Genomic DNA, 19,119 nt, shown 5'->3' with positions numbered 1-19,119 from the left:
CGAGGCCCAGGCCCGCACTAAGGTCAGTACCCAGTGTCCCCTCAACGGCCTGTCAGTGTAACTCAATCAATACTGTCACACATAATGCACTGAACAACGATAAGCCAATATTACTCAACGTTATCCCGCGACGATAAGCCAAAATTACTCAATCAAATTACTGTCACACCTGATGCTCTAAAGTCTAAGAAACAAACAGTCTAGTCCCTAATATAAACTCAAATATAAAGCCAGGGAAAAAGTGTTTCACGCGGCACTTTTTTAAATATTGGCTGATATTCTCCTTTTTGAGGTGAACCAGCCCTTCCAATTCAGTGGCGTTTCTGTTCCCCCACCATCCCTCTTCCACAATGCCTCCCCAGTCCCAGGACTCTGTGCTGGGGCAGAAAGCTGAGGAGAGCAAGCAGCTGAAGCAGGACCTCCAGAGAGCCCAGAGTCTGTTCACCTCGGCTGAGAGGGAGCTACGCTACGAGAGAGAGAAGAACCTGGACCTCAAGAGACACAACGCCCTCCTGGACCAGGAGAAGATCAAGGTACACTTAACACAACCACATGTTCACTGACGGCCAATTCTAACTTTCACTGACAGTTTCACTTAGTCATGCATTGATGTCAATGGGACTGAGACTTAAATGCTTAAGTGGAAGTTAGGATTCGCCCGTTAATTCGTACCACCATCGAGCCTAGACATCATTTTGTTATCCTCTTAAAACATTGTTTTATTTATATTTATATATACTGTATATATATATATATATATATATATATACACTGCTCAAAAAAATAAAGGGAACACTTAAACAACACAATGTAACTCCAAGTCAATCACACTTCTGTGAAATCAAACTGTCCACTTAGGAAGCAACACTGATTGACAATAAATTTCACATGCTGTTGTGCAAATGGAATAGACAAAAGGTGGAAATTATAGGCAATTAGTAAGACACCCCCAAAAAAGGAGTGATTTTGCAGGTGGTGACCACAGACCACTTCTCAGTTCCTATGCTTCCTGGCTGATGTTTTGGTCACTTTTGAATGCTGGTGGTGCTCTCACTCTAGTGGTAGCATGAGACGGAGTCTACAACCCACACAAGTGGCTCAGGTAGTGCAGTTCATCCAGGATGGCACATCAATGCGAGCTGTGGCAAAAAGGTTTGCTGTGTCTGTCAGCGTAGTGTCCAGAGCATGGAGGCGCTACCAGGAGACAGGCCAGTACATCAGGAGACGTGGAGGAGGCCGTAGGAGGGCAACAACCCAGCAGCAGGACCGCTACCTCCGCCTTTGTGCAAGGAGGTGCACTGCCAGCGCCCTGCAAAATGACCTCCAGCAGGCCACAAATGTGCATGTGTCAGCATATGGTCTCACAAGGGGTCTGAGGATCTCATCTCGGTACCTAATGGCAGTCAGGCTACCTCTGGCGAGCACATGGAGGGCTGTGCGGCCCCACAAAGAAATGCCACCCCACACCATGACTGACCCATCGCCAAACCGGTCATGCTGGAGGATGTTGCAGGCAGCAGAACGTTCTCCACGGCGTCTCCAGACTCTGTCACGTCTGTCACATGTGCTCATGTGCTCAGTGTGAACCTGCTTTCATCTGTGAAGAGCACAGGGCGCCAGTGGCGAATTTGCCAATCTTGGTGTTCTCTGGCAAATGCCAAACGTCCTGCACGGTGTTGGGCTGTAAGCACAACCCCCACCTGTGGACGTCGGGCCCTCATACCACCCTCATGGAGTCTGTTTCTGACCGTTTGAGCAGACACATGCACATTTGTGGCCTGCTGGAGGTCATTTTGCAGGGCGCTGGCAGTGCACCTCCTTGCACAAAGGCGGAGGTAGCGGTCCTGCTGCTGGGTTGTTGCCCTCCTACGGCCTCCTCCACGTCTCCTGATGTACTGGCCTGTCTCCTGGTAGCGCCTCCATGCTCTGGACACTACGCTGACAGACACAGCAAACCTTTTTGCCACAGCTCGCATTGATGTGCCATCCTGGATGAACTGCACTACCTGAGCCACTTGTGTGGGTTGTAGACTCCGTCTCATGCTACCACTAGAGTGAGAGCACCACCAGCATTCAAAAGTGACCAAAACATCAGCCAGGAAGCATAGGAACTGAGAAGTGGTCTGTGGTCACCACCTGCAGAATCACTCCTTTTTTGGGGGTGTCTTACTAATTGCCTATAATTTCCACCTTTTGTCTATTCCATTTGCACAACAGCATGTGAAATGTATTGTCAATCAGTGTTGCTTCCTAAGTGGACAGTTTGATTTCACAGAAGTGTGATTGACTTGGAGTTACATTGTGTTGTTTAAGTGTTCCCTTTATTTTTTTGAGCAGTGTATATCATATACAGTCGTGGCAAAAAGTTTTGAGAATGACACAAATATTAATTTCCACAAAGTTTGCTGCTTCAGTGTCTTTAGATATTTTTGTCAGATGTTACTATGGAATACTGAAGTATAATTACAAGCATTTCATAAGTGTCAAAGGCTTTTATTGACAATTACATGAAGATGATGCAAAGAGTCAATATTTGCAGTGTTCTTTTTCAAGATCTCTGCAATCCGCCCTGGCATGCTGTCAATTAACTTCTGGGCCACATCCTGACTGATGGCAGCCCATTCTTGCATAATCAATGCTTGGAGTTTGTCAGAATTTGTGGGTTTTTGTTTGTCCACCCGCCTCTTGAGGATTGACCACAAGTTCTCAATGGGATTAAGGTCTGGGGAGTTTCCTGGCCATGGACCCAAAATATCGATGTTTTGTTCCCCAAGCCACTTAGTTATCGCTTTTGCCTTATGGCAAGGTGTGCCATAATGCTGGAAAAGGCATTGTTCGTCACCAAACTGTTCCTGGATGGTTGTGAGAAGTTGCTCTCGGAGGATGTACCATTCTTTATTCATGGCTGTGTTCTTAGGCAAAATTATGAGTGAGGCCACTCCCTTGGCTGAGAAGCAACCCCACACATGAATGTTCTCAGGATGCTTTACTGTTGGCATGACACAGGACTGATGGTAGCGCTCACCTTGTCTTCTCTGGACAAGCTTTTTTCCGGATGCCCCAAACAATCGTAAAGGGGATTCATCAGAGAAAATGACTTTACCCCAGGCCTCCGCAGTCCAATCCCTGTACCTTTTGCAGAATATCAGTCTGTCATGGATGTTTTTCCTGGAGAGAAGTGGCTTCTTTGCTGCCCTTCTTGACACCAGGCCATCCTCAAAGTCTTCGCCTCACTGTGCGTGCAGATGCACTCACACCTGCCTGCTGCCATTCCTGAGCAAGCTCTGTACTGGTGGTGCCCCGATCCTGCAGCTGAATCAATTTTAGGAGACGGTCCTGGCGCTTGCTGGACTTTCTTGGGCGCCCTGAAGCCTTCTTCACAACAATTGAACCACTCTCCTTGAAGTTCTTGATGATCCAATAAATAGTTGATTTAGGTGCAATCTTACTGGCAGCACTATCCTTGCCTGTTAAGCCTTTTTTGTGCATAGCAATGATGACAGCACTTGTTTCCTTGCAGGTAACCATGGTTAACAGAGGAAGAACAATGATTCCAAGCACCACCCTCCTTTTGAAGCTTCCAGTCTGTTATTCGAACTCAATCAGCATGACAGAGTGATCTCCAGCCTTGTCCTCGTCAACACACTGTGTTAATGAGAGAATCATTGACATGATGTCAGCTGTTCCTTTTGTGGCAGGGCTGAAATGCAGTGGAATTTTGGGGGGGATTTGGTTCATTTGCATGGCAAACAGGGACTTTGCAATTAATTGCAATTCATCTGATCACTCTTCATAACATTCTGGAATATATGCAAATTGCCATCATACAAACTGAGGCAGCAGACTTTGTGAAAATTAACATTTGTGTCATTCTCAATACTTTTGGCCACGACTGTACACTACCGTTCCAAATTTTGGGGTCACTTAGAAATGCCCTTGTTTTTGAAAGAACACTTTTTTTGGTCCATTTATAATAACATCAAACTGGCAGCTTCATTAAATAGTACCCGCAAAACACCAGTATCAACGTCAACAGTGAAGAGGCGACTCCGGGATGCTGGCCTTCTAGACAGAGTTGCAAAGAAAAAGACATCTCAGACTGGCCAATAAACAGAAAAGATTAAGATGAGCAAAAGAACACAGACACTGGACAGAGGAACTCTGCCTAGAAGGCCAGCATCCCGGAGTCGCCTCTTCACTGTTGACGTTGAGACTGGTGTTTTGCAGGTACTATTTAATGAAGCTGCCAGTTGAGGACTTGAGGCATCTGTTTCTCAAACTAGACACTCTAATGTACTTGTCCTCTTGCTCAGTTGTGCACCGGGGTCTCCCACTCCTCTTTCTATTCTGGTTAGAGCCAGTTTGCGCTGTTCTGTGAAGGCAGTAGTACACAGCGTTGTACGAGATCTTCAGTTTCTTGGCAATTTCTCGCATGGAATAGCCTTCATTTTTGAGAATATGAATAGACTGACGAGTTTCAGAAGAAAGGTCTTTGTTTCTGGCCATCTTGAGCCTGTAATCGAACCCACAAATGCTGATGCTCCAGATACTCAACTAGTCTAAAGAAGGACAGTTTTATTGCTTCTTTAATCAGGACAACAGTTTTCAGCTGTGCTAACATAATGGCAAAAGGGTTTTCTAATGATCAATTAGCTTTTTAAAATGATAAACTTACATTAGCTAACACAACGTGCCATTGGAACACAGGAGTGATGGTTGCTGATAATGGGCCTCTGTATGCCTATGTAGATATTCCATAAAAAATCTGCTGTTTCCAGCTACAATAGTCATTTACAACATTAACAATGTCTACACTGTATTTCTGATCAATTTGATGTTATTTTAATGGACAAAAAAATAGCTTTTCTTTCAAAAACAAGGACATTTCTAAGTGACCCCAAACTTTTGAACAGTAGTGTATATTTTTTAACATTACAAAACATACACATACAAACGACAACATACAGACACACACAAACATTTACATCACCACCCCTGCCCAGATCCATCTGCTCATCCACTTATTGTCATTGTGTGTTCGTGTGTGAGATGTAATTATCTTCACCACACTTACATTTGGAGTTTCAGTACACAATCATTTTGTGCTTGGGGGTTTTGAAATGTGGACTTCTTTTTCCAGGTGTGTGCGGAGCTAAAGCAGGCCCAGGCAAAGCTTTCCCAGGCAGAGCAGAGTGGCTCGGGGCAGGCTGCGGAGACGGAGCGGCTACAGCACAGGCTCCGAGAGCTGGAACTGGAGCTGGCCCGCAGCGGGCAGAGCCGCAACACCAACGCAAGCCTGCATGAGGAGCTTCAAGCAGAGAGAGTTCGCGTCATCTCCGCAGACAAGAAGGTTCCTCAGTTCTCACTCAATACTGAGCCATCATGATTGCTTAGCGATAGTGGAACAGGCCATTTAGGGTTTTTGATTCATCATATTTTACAGAAACATTTGTCCTTTCAGTGCAAACACATCAACACATCCTGCTCTTCAACAGTTTAAGCTAGACACACCAATCTAACTATATAATATGCAGCTTGGCTCAACTTAGTTTGCCATTCATTTTTCTTTTTGTGTTCTTTTTTTATACTTTTTTTTAAATTGTAGGAACACAAATAAAGTAGAAGAAAAGAACAACAAAAAAGATCTGGCAGTTACAGTGATCATACCTTCATCATATTAGTTACATTGACATCTTTGAATTAGACCTTTTTCAAGTACGAAACTCATTTTCCCCAGTATTCCTGACCTCTCTCTTGTGTTCTTAAAGCAAAGGTCATACGGCTCCATATGGTGTATTTCTTTTACGATGTCTATCCATTGTGTCACTGTGGGAGGGTCTTTTTGTAGCCATTTCCTAGTGATAGCCTTTTTACTGGCTGCCAGTAGGACCTTCAAGAGATACTTTTCTCTATTGAGTAAGTTATCAGGTATTTCACCCAATATTTATACTTTTTAAACTATAAAGCTTTTTGGACCCTCCCAAAAGTATGTATATTCTTTCATGTAAGTGAACCCCTTGCTGTGACCTGGCTGTGTTCTATAGGTGTTGGAGCTGCAGCAGAAGCTGAAGAGTGCCCACCACCAGCTTCGTCTGGAGGAGGCCCGGGCCGGGGAGACCAGCCGGCTAGAGAGGGACAGTAGGGACATGTCCGACACCCTCTCCTCTCTCCGAGCCAGACAGCTGGAGGACCAGCTCCAGAGGTGATTACTAGTGTAAAGAAAGCAGAGGCATTGGATAGCTGAATATCCCATTGACCCGCACTGGTCAAGGGGCGATTGGTAACTTCCACATAAGTCAAATTTTCCCTTAGTCATGAATTGATGTCAATGGATTTGCCCCCAAGTGGTTAACTCATTTCAATTCAATTTAGTCTAGTTCCTCTTCCAACTCGTAGTGTGTGTGTGATAGTGAGGGTTAGTGCAGAGCCACACATTGGAGGTGTCATAATACCCATAAAACCTAGCGGTCAAACACCATACATTTTTCCCATGGGGGATTTTAGAAACACTTAAAATAAGGGCTGTGTTTGTGTAGGCTTACCCTGGCGTGACGTTTTGATAAGCATGTAAATCTCTCTCGGACAAGGCGACTCTCTTATAAATATATTTGGCTCTATTTACTCTGATTCGAAAATGCTAATTCGCATCAAAGTAGACATCATCATGTAAAACTACAAATCCCTGCAAGCTCCTGCATGTAATCTCTAGCTGACACCTTTGCTAACAGGTGTTGTGTCAATTTAAAACTTGCACAAAACATGGCGCTGCATGGTCAATCGTCCGTCTGCATTGGCCGTGCAGAATTTACGGTAATATGTCTACTGCAGAAATCAGGGCATTCATACTGTACTTCCTGCTGTTGTCAAGGAAGTGAGTTTGTGTTTATACAGGACCTCCCGCCCTCACCTACCATCAACCAATCATGTCAATGCAGAGCTATACAGAGCCCTCCGCATTGTTACAAAATTTGAGAGTCGGTGCGGAGCTCAATTTGGCCTCTGCGTGCCTCCGGAGGCTCCCAATTGCGTCACCACCGTCCATACGGCGCTTTAGACCACATTTTTCGATCAAGCATAAATTGGCATTTACACGGTTATCAAAACATCACGCCAGGGTAAGCCTACATGAGAAGCAGCTCTTATTTTAAGTGTTTTTAAAATCCTCTATGGAAAAAATGAATGGTGGAAAAATGGTTTGACCGCTATGTTTTATGGGAATTATGACTCATACTGTGGTACTCTACAGTCAGAGAATAATAGTCTGCTGAGGCACACCAGGGCACTTGATAAAATACACTACTTTGGATCTTTTCTCTCTCACTCACTACTATATTGCTTTTACCCCCACAGCCTTTAAAGATCATTGAGTGAGCTGTAGGACAGAAGAAACGGCCTCCAGGGATCACATTGAAAAAGAGACTCGTAGCTCAATCAGATTTTATTCGTCACATGCTCCAAATACAACAGGTGTAGACTTTACCGTGAAATGGTTATTTACGAGCCCTTTCTCAACAGTGCAGTGTTAAAAAGTAAGAAAAGTTTAAGGAAGTAGTAACACAATAAAATAACATTAACAAGGCTATATACAAGGAGTACCGGTACCGACTCAATGTGCAGGGGTACGAGGTAATTTAGGTAATATGTACATGTAGGTAGGGGTAATGGTGACGAGGCACTCAGCATAGATGATAAACAGTAGCCGCAGCATATGTGAGGAGTGTGTGAGTGAGAGGCATCAATATGTTTGTGTGTGAGTGTATGTAGTGTGCGTCTATGTTTGTTGGAGTGTCAGTGTAGTGTGTGTGGGTAGAGTCCAGTGAGTGTGCATCGAGCCAGTGCGAGAATATCAGTGCAAAAAAAAGTGGGTCGATGCAAATTATTTATATTAAAAAGGATGCCACTTTTAAAAGTACCATCACCTAACACAGAGTGCCTGATCTCACTATGGCTGTATCTCATGTCCCCACACCACTGCCCCCTTGAACAGGAAGCTGTTGGAGCAGAGGGAGGAGGAGCTGCAGCAGCAAGTGCGTTCTCTGCGGGGGAAGGAGGTATCGCTGGGACGCAGCAACTCAGAGCTCAAACACCTCACACAGCAGCTAGAGACACGCCTAGCCGTCCTGGAAGCCGAGCATGGCAAGGCCAGAGAGGAGGTCAGTGATACTGGGCCCAGACGTGGGTTCAAATACTATTTGATATTTTTTTTAAACTTTGAGCTTTTGTTTTAGTCTGTCAAGAATGCCAGGGGGGTGGGGTTTGCACTTTTGGGACTTTTGTATTTGTTCCATGGCAACAGGGAAGCTCACTGCTAATGTTTTTGAAATTATCTCAAATAGTATACCTACAGGATCTACCTCTGAAGCGAGTTTCCAATCCCATAGTTCTGTTACTTTTCTCTGCCCTCATTCACCTTTACTGGGTTTCTGCGCCCAGAAAGGTGGAAACAATTTGGCCAACACTTTAATTAAGCTAATGTTTTGATTAGTGTATGTATTTTTAAAGGCCGAGCTTCATGTTAAAAATGTCATTTCGCGACTATTCAAATCATAATTCAAATCGACTATTCAAATCATAATTGTATAATTTGATATTCGTCAATTCGACTCCATGGGGTCAACCCTAGTAATAGGAATACAGATTGAACGTTGTGTTTTGCGTATGCATGCTCTGCTCTGCAGCAGAGAGAGAGCCAGAGGTCGTGTCTTCAGCTGGGACAGGAGCTGGTGGCCAGTCAGCAGGAGAGTGAACGGCTCCAGGAGGAGCTCCAGCAGGTCATCACACAGCTGGACACTTACATCAGGTCAGAGCCTGTTCATCAAGTAGCCTATAAAAGGATTTTCACAGTACTGTACCAAACTGGCCTGGCTACGTATCTCACCACAGTTGCTGGAACTGTGCTGGAAAGGAAATATCAGTCAGCACAGTTCGGGTAGTTTGTGCACAATAGTGTGAAAAGGGAATATATATATACAGTGGGGAGAACAAGTATTTGATACACTGCCGATTTTGCAGGTTTTCCTACTTACAAAGCATGTAGGGGTCTGTAATTTTTATCACAGGTACACTTCAACTGTGAGAGACGGAATCTAAAACAAAAATCTAGAAAATCACATTGTATGATTTTTAAGTAATTAATTTGCATTTTATTGCATGACATAAGTATTTGATCACCTACCAACCAGTAAGAATTCCGGGTCTCACAGACCTGTTAGTTTTTCTTTAAGAAGCCCTCCTGTTCTCCACTCATTACCTGTATTAACTGCACCTGTTTGAATTCGTTACCTGTATAAAAGACACCTGTCCACACACTCAATCAAACAGACTCCAACCTCTCCACAATGGCCAAGACCAGAGAGCTGTGTAAGGACATCAGGGATAAAATTGTAGACCTGCACAAGGCTGGGATGGGCTACAGGACAATAGGCAAGCAGCTTGGTGAGAAGGCAACAACTGTTGGCGCAATTATTAGAAAATGGAAGAAGTTCAAGATGACGGTCAATCACCCTCGGTCTGGGGCTCCATGCAAGATCTCTCCTCGTGGGGCATCAATGATCATGAGGAAGGTGAGGGATCAGCCCAGAACTACACGGCAGGACCTGGTCAATGACCTGAAGAGAGCTGGGACCACAGTCTCAAAGAAAACCATTAGTAACACACTACGCCGTCATGGATTAAAATCCTGCAGCGCACGCAAGGTCCCCCTGCTCAAGCCAGCGCATGTCCAGGCCCGTCTGAAGTTTGCCAATGACCATCTGGATGATCCAGAGGAGGAATGGGAGATGGTCATGTGGTCTGATGAGACAAAAATAGAGCTTTTTGGTCTAAACTCCACACGCCGTGTTTGGAGGAAGAAGAAGGATGAGTACAACCCCAAGAACACCATCCCAACCGTGAAGCATGGAGGTGGAAAAATCATTCTTTGGGGATGCTTTTCTGCAAAGGGGACAGGACGACTGCACCATATTGAGGGGAGGATGGATGGGGCCATGTATTGCGAGATCTTGGCCAACAACCTCCTTCCCTCAGTAAGAGCATTGAAGATGGGTCGTGGCTGGGTCTTGCAGCATGACAACGACCCGAAACACACAGCCAGGGCAACTAAGGAGTGGCTCCGTAAGAAGCATCTCAAGGTCCTGGAGTGGCCTAGCCAGTCTCCAGACCTGAACCCAATAGAAAATCTTTGGAGGGAGCTAAAAGTCCATATTGCCCAGCGACAGCCCCGAAACCTGAAGGATCTGGAGAAGGTCTGTATGGAGGAGTGGGCCAAAATTCCTGCTGCAGTGTGTGCAATCCTGGTCAAGAACTACAGGAAACGTATGATCTCTGTAATTGCAAACAAAGGTTTCTATACCAAATATTAAGTTATGCTTTTCTGATGTATCAAATACTTATGTCATGCAATAAAATGCAAATTAATTACTTAAAAATCATACAATGTGATTTTCTGGATTTTTATTTTAGATTCCGTCTCTCACAGTTGAAGTGTACCTATGATAAAAAATGACAGACCTCTACATGCTTTGTAAGTAGGAAAACCTGTAAAATCGGCAGTGTGTCAAATACTTGTTCTCCCCACTGTATATAAAAGGGCACATTTGCTCACACACACCACCAACCTCTCCAGCGACTTACTGTACACATACACAAACATTAAGATGACTTCGTCCATGAATACCATAAACACTATAGACTAATATTAAACTATAGACCTCAATGACACATCATGAACGCTCCAACATCTCTCCCACCTCCCTGTTCCACATACAGGAAGTACAATGAGAAACAGTCGCAGCACAAGACCAAGCTGAGGAAGGCCAAGCAGATCTTCCTGATGGCCACGGCCCAGAGAGACCGCACCATCCAGAAACTGGAGAACGACCTTGCCCTGGCCTCAAGCCTCTCCCACAAGGTCAGTCTGTCTGTCAATCAGTCTGTCCGTTTGTCAGTCATTTCATTGGTTTCATGGTTAATTTCATGAATAGGGACAGGTACAAACACATTGACACATTGATGTAACAATCATCCGATGCTATATGCTAGTTTTCAACATCCCTAGATGGGTTTGTTTGCCCTTTTTGAAAGAGTGACATCTGTGGTGTCTGTTGTGTCTGAGAGGGCATTGAGATGTGGCATGAGCAGTTGCTGTAGTAGTAATAATAGTGATGATAGCCTTGAAGGACTCTACCTCTCTGCCTCTCTTATGGTATGCAGGAGAAAGACTGGATCAGGACAGTTATGGAGGAGAATGAAAAATTGCTGGTAGAGAAGAGAGAACTTCTGAGGAGGATGAGCGAGGCAGAGGAGATGGGGAGCAACGGCCTGAGAAAGGCCTCCAATGTTCAGCACAGGTACTGAGTACTCTATCTATGAATTTGAGTGTGGTTACATTTCTCCAGCCCCATTCCTTATTTTTGTAATAAGTAGTTAAAGCAAGGTGGGGCTGCCAAATGAAGGAGTGTGTCTTTCGGTCAAGTGTTGATGTGAATGTGTTCACCACACGCAACTCCGGCTGTAACATAGTCACCTGGGTAAAGTTCAGCGAAATTAGGGAAAGTTCCACAAAACCAACGTGTGAATTTCAGTCACTGCTTCTCCATAGACTGCTTTCAAGGTAAGGAAACAAATATCTGAATACCGTAAAACTTCAATTAAAAGCCTTTTTAAAAGCCGGGCAACGGCACGCATTTCAGCAAATAAATGCCTGTTTCAAATAAACACAGGATCTTAATGAATTGTTTGAGGTTTGATTTGTTACATTAAATAATTCAGTATTGACTCAAAAAAATGTCAATCATCCATTTTTATCGCCAGTAAGAAACAACTAGCCATTGGCTGGCAACAGCTGAGAACTTCAAGCTAACTGGCTAGAAGAAAACAGTCAGTAATTGGCAGATCGCCCTCTAGTGGTGAAAGTACAATTGCAGGAAATGCAGTCAGTCAAATTATTCTGTCAAGGAAAAGTAATATATTATTTAAAAAATTTTATGGCGGTATACTAAGACAAAAGAAAAGTTACATTAACTAGGTTTCCATTAAATTGGCGACAGATTCATGTGAATATTTTTTTTAAAGCATATAGAAAATATTTGCATTTTCCCACCAGTGGTGTTTCTACCAAACGGACTGGTTTTGGATAAATAATCACTGCGTGATGTTGTAGTGCAGACAAAATCTATTTTTTTGCTTATGTTTTCATGTACCAAATAAAATCTAAAGTTCAAATTCTTTTCATCGCATTTTCAACAGCTTTTGTCACAAAAACTGTTGCGTTAAATAGCAAATGTGCCTACTATGGTCTTGGTACGTGTGCTCTAGCCAACAGCTCGCAGATACAGTGTGGGTAGGCTGTGCAGGTAGTCTAGTCTACATGATGAGATTATTATGGATAGCCTAACATGCTGGCCAGACCGCTCATGCGCCGCCATCGTGCATATGTTGATTTTGTCCACCCACAGCAGATGCGATCAGGACACGCAGGTTGAAATATCGAAACGAACTCTGAACCATCTGTATTAATTTGGGGACAGGTCAAAAAGCATTAAACATTTATGGCAATTTAGCTAGCTAGCTTGCTGTTGCCTGAAATGCACAAGGTCCTCTACTCCGACAAATAATCCACAGATAAAAGGGTAAAAGTTTGTTTCTAGTAATCTCTCCTCCTTCAGGCTTCTTCTTCTTCTTTGGACTTTATATGACGGTTGGCAACCAACTTTAAGGTGCATTACCACTACCAACTGGACTGGAGGGTGGACCTCAGTTCATCTTTCAAACATCCACGTGGGTATATGCTCCTAAAAACCAATGAGGAGATGGGAGCGGCGGTACTTGCTGCGCATCAAGCGTCACAAATAGAACCAAGTTCTATTTTAGCGCCTGGCTACTCCGACGCTTGTTGACGCGCGCGAGCAGTGTGGGTGCAATGATTGAATAACATGTATGACTACATTTATTTTGCAACGCAAATGTTGTGGTCAGCATTTTTTGGGGGTCAAATGGCAGTCAAGCATCGAACATGTCAGTAAAATAAGACCCTAGATATTTATTGGAAAGGAGCATCTAAACCACCATTCACTTTCACCACCCTGTGAAATTCATCATGACTTATTTCTTCTGTAGCCTAATAAACTGCATGTTTTCCCGAGTCGTAATGGGAGAACCACACACCATATCATCGCGTGCCTCAAAGCTTACTTCTATATGATTATTATTTCAATATTTTCCACCACCATTTTTCACACAATTCATTTTACAGACATAAAGATGTTGAACAAACAAGTTCTGTCAGCATTTAAAAATGTTTACTGAAACTTTTGTGATTGTTTTTAAATATGGTATGACTCGCATAAACTCTGGATGGAGATGTGGTTACAGTGTGTAAATGATAACACATTAGTGCAGGAAATGAAGAAATGTATTAAAATGCTGGAATTAAACAAATAACTATGCAAATGAGCAAAAGCTGTGTGCATTAAGGAAATGGAAGACTGGCTCAAATAGAAGCCTATCTCTAATAAATGCCAGTTGTGTTCAGTGATTTAAGCAAATAAACTCCTGGGCTATTAATACAAGTTTTACACTATGTAATTTTGCCGACCTGTCCCTTTTTAAGGTACAGTACCAGTCAAAAGTTTGGACAAACCTACTCATTTAAGGGTTTTTCTTTTCTTTTTACTATTTTCTACATTGTAGAATAATAGTGAAGACATCAAAACTATTAAATAACACATGGAATCATGTAGTAACCAAAAAAAGAGTTAAACAAATAAAATGGTATTTGAGATTCTTCAAAGAAGTCACCCTCTACCTTGATGACAGTGTTGCACACTCTTGGCATTCTCTCAACCAGCTTTACCTGGAATGCTTTTGCAACAGTCTCGAAGGAGTTCCCACATATGCTGAGCACTTGTTGGATGCTTTTCCTTCACTCTGCTGTCTAACTCATCCCAAATCATCTCAATTGGGTTGAGGTCGGGTGATTGTGGAATCCAGGTCATCTGATGCAGCACTCCATCACTCTCCTTCTTGGTCAAATAGCCCTTACACAGCCTGGAGGTGTGTTTTGGGTCATTGTCCTGTTGAAAAACAAATGATAGTCCCACTAAGCGCAAGCCAGATGGGATGGCGTATCGCTGCAGAATGCTGTGGTAGACATGCTGGTTAAGTGTGCCTTGAATTCTAAATAAATCAATGTGTCACCAGCAAAGCACCATCACACCTCCTCTTCCTTGCTTCACGTTGGGAACTACACATGCTGAGATCATCCGTTCACCTACTCTGCATCTCACAAAGATACGGCAGTTGGAACCAAAAATCTCAAATTTGGAGATCAGGCCAAAAGACAGATTTCCACCGGTCAAATGTCCATTGCTCGTGTTTCTTAGCCCAAGCTAGTCTTTTCTTATTATTGGTGTCCTTTAGTAGGGCTTTCTTTGCAGCAATTCAAACATGAAGGCCTGATTTCACGCAGTCTCTCTCCTCTGAACAGTTGATGTTGATGTATCTGTTACTTGAACTCTGAAGCATTTATTTGGGCTGCAATTTCTGAGGCTGGTAACTCTAATGAACTTATCCTCTGCAGCAGAGGTAACTCTGGGTCTTCCTTTCCTGTGGCGGTCCTCATGAGAGCCAGTTTCATCATAACGCTTGATGGTTTTTGCGACTGCACTTCAAGAAACTTTCAAAGTTCTTGAAATGTTCCACATTGACTGACTTTCATGTCTTAAAGGAATGATACTGTCATTTCTCTTTGCTTATTTGAGCTGTTCTTGCGGTACTATGGACTTGGTCTTTTACCAAATTTCTCTTTCAGGGTCAACTTTCTGGAGGTGGAGAACAGACAACTTCAGGAAAGAACTTTAAAGTTGGCCAATCAAGTCGGAACTCTAGAGCGGGCTCTGAGGAACGTCCAATCACAATCGCTCTGCAACCTAGAGGTACCAATCCCATGGTCCCTGACATTGGCACAAAAGAGCATCATGTTTTCCTAACTAATTTTTCATCTGCTTTCCCCCCCTCAGGATATCAAGAAAATGTTTCCTTCTGAAAGTCTTGCGAACGACAGCGTCCTTCATAAGTCAACATTAAGGTACAAATTGCATAGATGCATACAATATATTGCATATATTTATAGTTCATATATTATATATGGAACAAAAATATAAATGCAACATGCAACAATTTCACTCATTTTTTACAGTTCATATGAGGAAGTCAGCCAATGTAAATAAATTCATTAGGCTATAATCTATGGATTTCACATGACTGGGAATACAGATATGCATCTGCTGGTCACAGATACCTTAAAAAAATTAGCCTCACAGGATCTCGTCATGTTATTTTTGTGCATTCAAATTGCCATAGATAAAATGCAATTGTGCTCGTTGTCTGTAGCTTATGCCTGCCCACACCATAACCCCACCGCCACCATGGGGCACTCTGTTCACAATGTTGACATCAGGAAACCACTCGCTCCGACACGACGCCATGCACATGGTCTGCGGTTGTGAGGCCGTTTGGACGTACTACCAAATTCTCTAAAACGATGGTAGAGAAATGAACATTAAATTATCTGGCAATAGCTGTGGTGGTCATTCCTGCAGTCAGCATGCCAATTGCACGCTCCCTCAACTTGAGACATCTATAGCATTGTGCTGTGTGACAAAACTGCACATTTTTGTGGCCTAAAATTGTCCCCAGCACAAGGTGCACCTGTGTAATGATCATGCTGTTTAATCTGCTTCTTGATATGCTGCCCCTGTCAGGTGGATGGATTATCTTGGCAAAGGAGAAATGCTCACTAACAGGGATGTAAAAAAATGTGTGCACAACATTTGAGAGAAATAAGCTTTTTGTGCGTGTGGAACATTTCTGGGATCTTTTATTTCAGCTCATGAAACATGGGACCAACACTTGTGTAAAGTGTTGGTCCCATGTTTCTTTTATATTTTTGTTCATAAATATACTCAGGGCATTCTACATTATTTGTTTGTATGTTCCATTGAAGCTGCTCTTCAAAATTGTGACTGCTCTGGGCTTGAACAACATTTTAACTGCACTTGTAGCAAGGTCATTCATAACTTCTTGCACCATTCATCCATTGTTCTTACAGTAACCACCTGTCTGTCTGCAGTCTGACATCAGGTGCGTGTGACCCTCTGGGCATCCTCAATGCCATCTGCCGGGTGAAGGTGGGTGAGCGCGTGGAGGGCATCCAGACGTCGTCCTCCACGCCCCATTCCCAGTTGCAGTCCTTTGAACTGGGCTACCTGAACCTCACCTCCCCTGTAGCTCCCCCAGACTCCAAAGACCCAGAGGAGAGTGACCAGTGACCAGAAAGTGATCAGTGTGGGGAGTGACTATGTATGAGGAAGGGGTTAAAGGGTGGTGAGGACCCTGGTATACAAAATGACTGCTCCATTGACCACAGGAGAATCTGTCACTGTTACTCTAGTCTTGCGTTACCATTCTTTCAAGTCTCTAAGGAAGCCTGGAAGCTGAGGCTACTGTTACTTACCTTTGAGGTGTTGACCTGAGTGGTGATTTTACAAGACAATCATGTCATTGTGTACAAAATAGACAGTTGTGAGAATTTTTAATGCGATGCCTCCACTGTAACGACAATTCATGGTCTTTTCTGCTTTGCCCGTGGAACACAGTTTGAATTGTGGAATTATACCACTGACTCCCTCATTTGGCTTGCAGCTGCTGCCTTCTCTCCCTTGTGTTCACAGTGGGGTGTTTGAAAAGTGAGCTTTTGGGGGTTTGGCTGGTTAAGTCTGTGGGAGTGTGTCAATGGCAAACATTGAAAATAGTATTTTTAACAGTGACTTGCGTGATTTGAGCTTCAGTGCAACTATTCGATTGGAAGTGGAAGTAACTAGTTAAGATATGGTCTTTTTTGGATGCACTAAATGTGGATGCACCTAATTTTAAATCCTCCAAATGCTACGATGGTCTTTATATTCAGAAAATAAGGCCAAACTGACCATGGAGCCTTATGAAGGTCTGGAGGTGGTATGACTACATTTACATTGAATCAAATATGTGTCTTTGTATTCAAGGAAAAGACCGGTAACTTTAAAAAAATTGTTCTAGATACTAGCATCACAATTTCTACACTAATACAGTGAGGTCCAAAAGTATTTGTAAAGTGACTCATATTTTGTTGTTTTGGCTCTGTACTCCGGCACTTTGGATTTGAAATGGTACAATGACTAAGGTCCAAGTGCAGACTCTCAGCTTTAATTTTATGGTATCTTCATCCATATCAAGTGAATCGTTTAGAAATTACAGTACTTGTTGTACATAGTCTCCCCATTTTACGGAACCAAAAGTATTTGGACAAATTCACTTGTGTGTATTAATAGTCAAAAGTTTAGTATTTGGTCCCATATTCCTAGCACACAATGACTACATCAAGCGTGTGACTCTACAAACTTGTTGGATGCATTTGCAGTTTGTTTTGGTTGTGTTTCAGAAAAGTTTGTGCCTAATAGAAATTTGTGGTAAATAATGTATTGGTTCATTTTGGATTAACTTTTATTGGTAAATAAGAATAGAATATGTTTCTAAATATTTTTACATTCATGTGGATGCTACCATGATTACGGATAATAATTTAATGAATCATGAATAATGATGAGTGAGAAAGTTAGAGGCATAAATATCATAAGTACATTTTCCCCAAAACTTTTGGTTTCCTAGAATCATGGGACTATGTACAAAAAGTGCTGTAATTTCTAAACGGTTCACCCAATATGGATGAAAATACCCTCAAATCCAAAGTGCTGGAGTACAGAGGCAAAACAACAAAACATTTGTCACTGTCCAAATACTTTTGGACCTTACTGCATGTGTCTGACATCAACGTACAATAGTGACAATTAAATGACAGTGGTGTGAAAGAGCCGTTTGAAATTCTCACTTTTTTTAGAACATGCTCGAGTTGGTTTACATTCTGAGGAAAGTGGCAGTGAAACGGTAGCTGTAGGATTTAACTTAAATCCATTGTTGGCTTTTTATTTTCTATGAAAACCTCATGCCTTTTGGGATTGTAATATGTTTTCTGAGATTAAGTCTTAACGTGGTTCAAGGCGTATCTGTTAAGTTTACAAACGTGTTTTCTATCGAGTGGAACATTGGTGTTACGAGGGTGAGAATGTTACATACAACTGGATGTGTTGTAATGAGGAAGATACAGTATGTGTGTGTAGCCTAATGCTAAGAAACAGATTGTTGGCTTTCAAATAGCCATTATTAGCAATCCTAATATTATCACTCAAACCACTACAAACCTGTACTCTGGTGTAGGCTATACTATACCTCTGTTCATTATGTTCTTAACTAGAACACGTTTTAATATGGAGGACAATACAGTTTGTTGTCTCTTATGTAAGAGATTCTCCCGAGTGGCGCAGCATCTCAGTGCTAGAGGCGTCACTACAGACCTTGGTTCGATCCCGGGCTGTATCACAACCGGCCGTGATCGGGATTCCCATAGGGCGGCGCTCAATTGGCCCAGCGTCGTCCAGGTTAGGTTAGGCCGGGGTAGGCCATCATTGTAAAATAATAATTTGTTCTTAACTGACTTGCCTAGTTAAATCAAGGTTAAACATTTTAAGAAAGATAGCAAGTTTTACAATAGTTTGTTTTGCTTTGAATGGGATCCACTTGCATGCCCGTTTAGAGGTCAGGGTTTTTAGGTACTTTATCATTAAAGGTGGTAGTCTTGGAAAATACCATATTCACAGTATACACAGCATTTGATCACCTGTTACAGTAATGCATTTCTTTTTCACTATAGATTTTTAAGTTTGTGTAGTATGACTCTTAGATGTTTTAACCACAAAGCGATTATTTAATTTAGCAATGTTTTATAAACTTGGAATTTTAACCTTTTATTTAGCCACTGACAACTTACAATCATTCACTGTAGCCTTTAGAGATTGATTCAGCAAGGAATGTATATGATATTGTATGATATGCTTTGTAATCCTCCATTTTGTCTTCAACGTGCCTGTAATGATAAAGTGTAATACTCTGTCCTGCTGCTAAACTGAGAGGGAATATCAATCTACAAATAATTCTTTCTATTAACAGTCATATTCATTAGAGTAATTA

The 19,119-nt window shown here is 42.6% G+C and overlaps 1 protein-coding gene across 1 annotated transcript; it reads left to right on the top strand.

Moving 5' to 3' along the window:
• The first annotated feature begins 337 nt into the window (after positions 1-337).
• LOC120058941 (coiled-coil domain-containing protein 30-like) lies at positions 338-17,724 on the top strand. The gene is made up of 10 exons (XM_039007691.1): positions 338-533; positions 5,141-5,350; positions 6,045-6,202; positions 7,988-8,153; positions 8,679-8,800; positions 10,768-10,909; positions 11,212-11,348; positions 14,810-14,933; positions 15,018-15,085; positions 16,130-17,724. Exons 1-10 carry the CDS (start codon positions 351-353, stop codon positions 16,326-16,328), a joined length of 1,509 nt encoding a protein of 502 aa, XP_038863619.1. The 5' UTR covers positions 338-350; the 3' UTR covers positions 16,329-17,724.
• The last annotated feature ends 1,395 nt before the right edge of the window (positions 17,725-19,119 follow it).

This window comes from Salvelinus namaycush, chromosome 14 (assembly GCF_016432855.1).
Source record: "Salvelinus namaycush isolate Seneca chromosome 14, SaNama_1.0, whole genome shotgun sequence".
Classification (NCBI taxonomy): Eukaryota; Metazoa; Chordata; class Actinopteri; order Salmoniformes; family Salmonidae; genus Salvelinus; species Salvelinus namaycush.
Note: the sequence above shows the minus strand (reverse complement) of the source record. Positions and strands in the feature narration are given on the sequence as shown.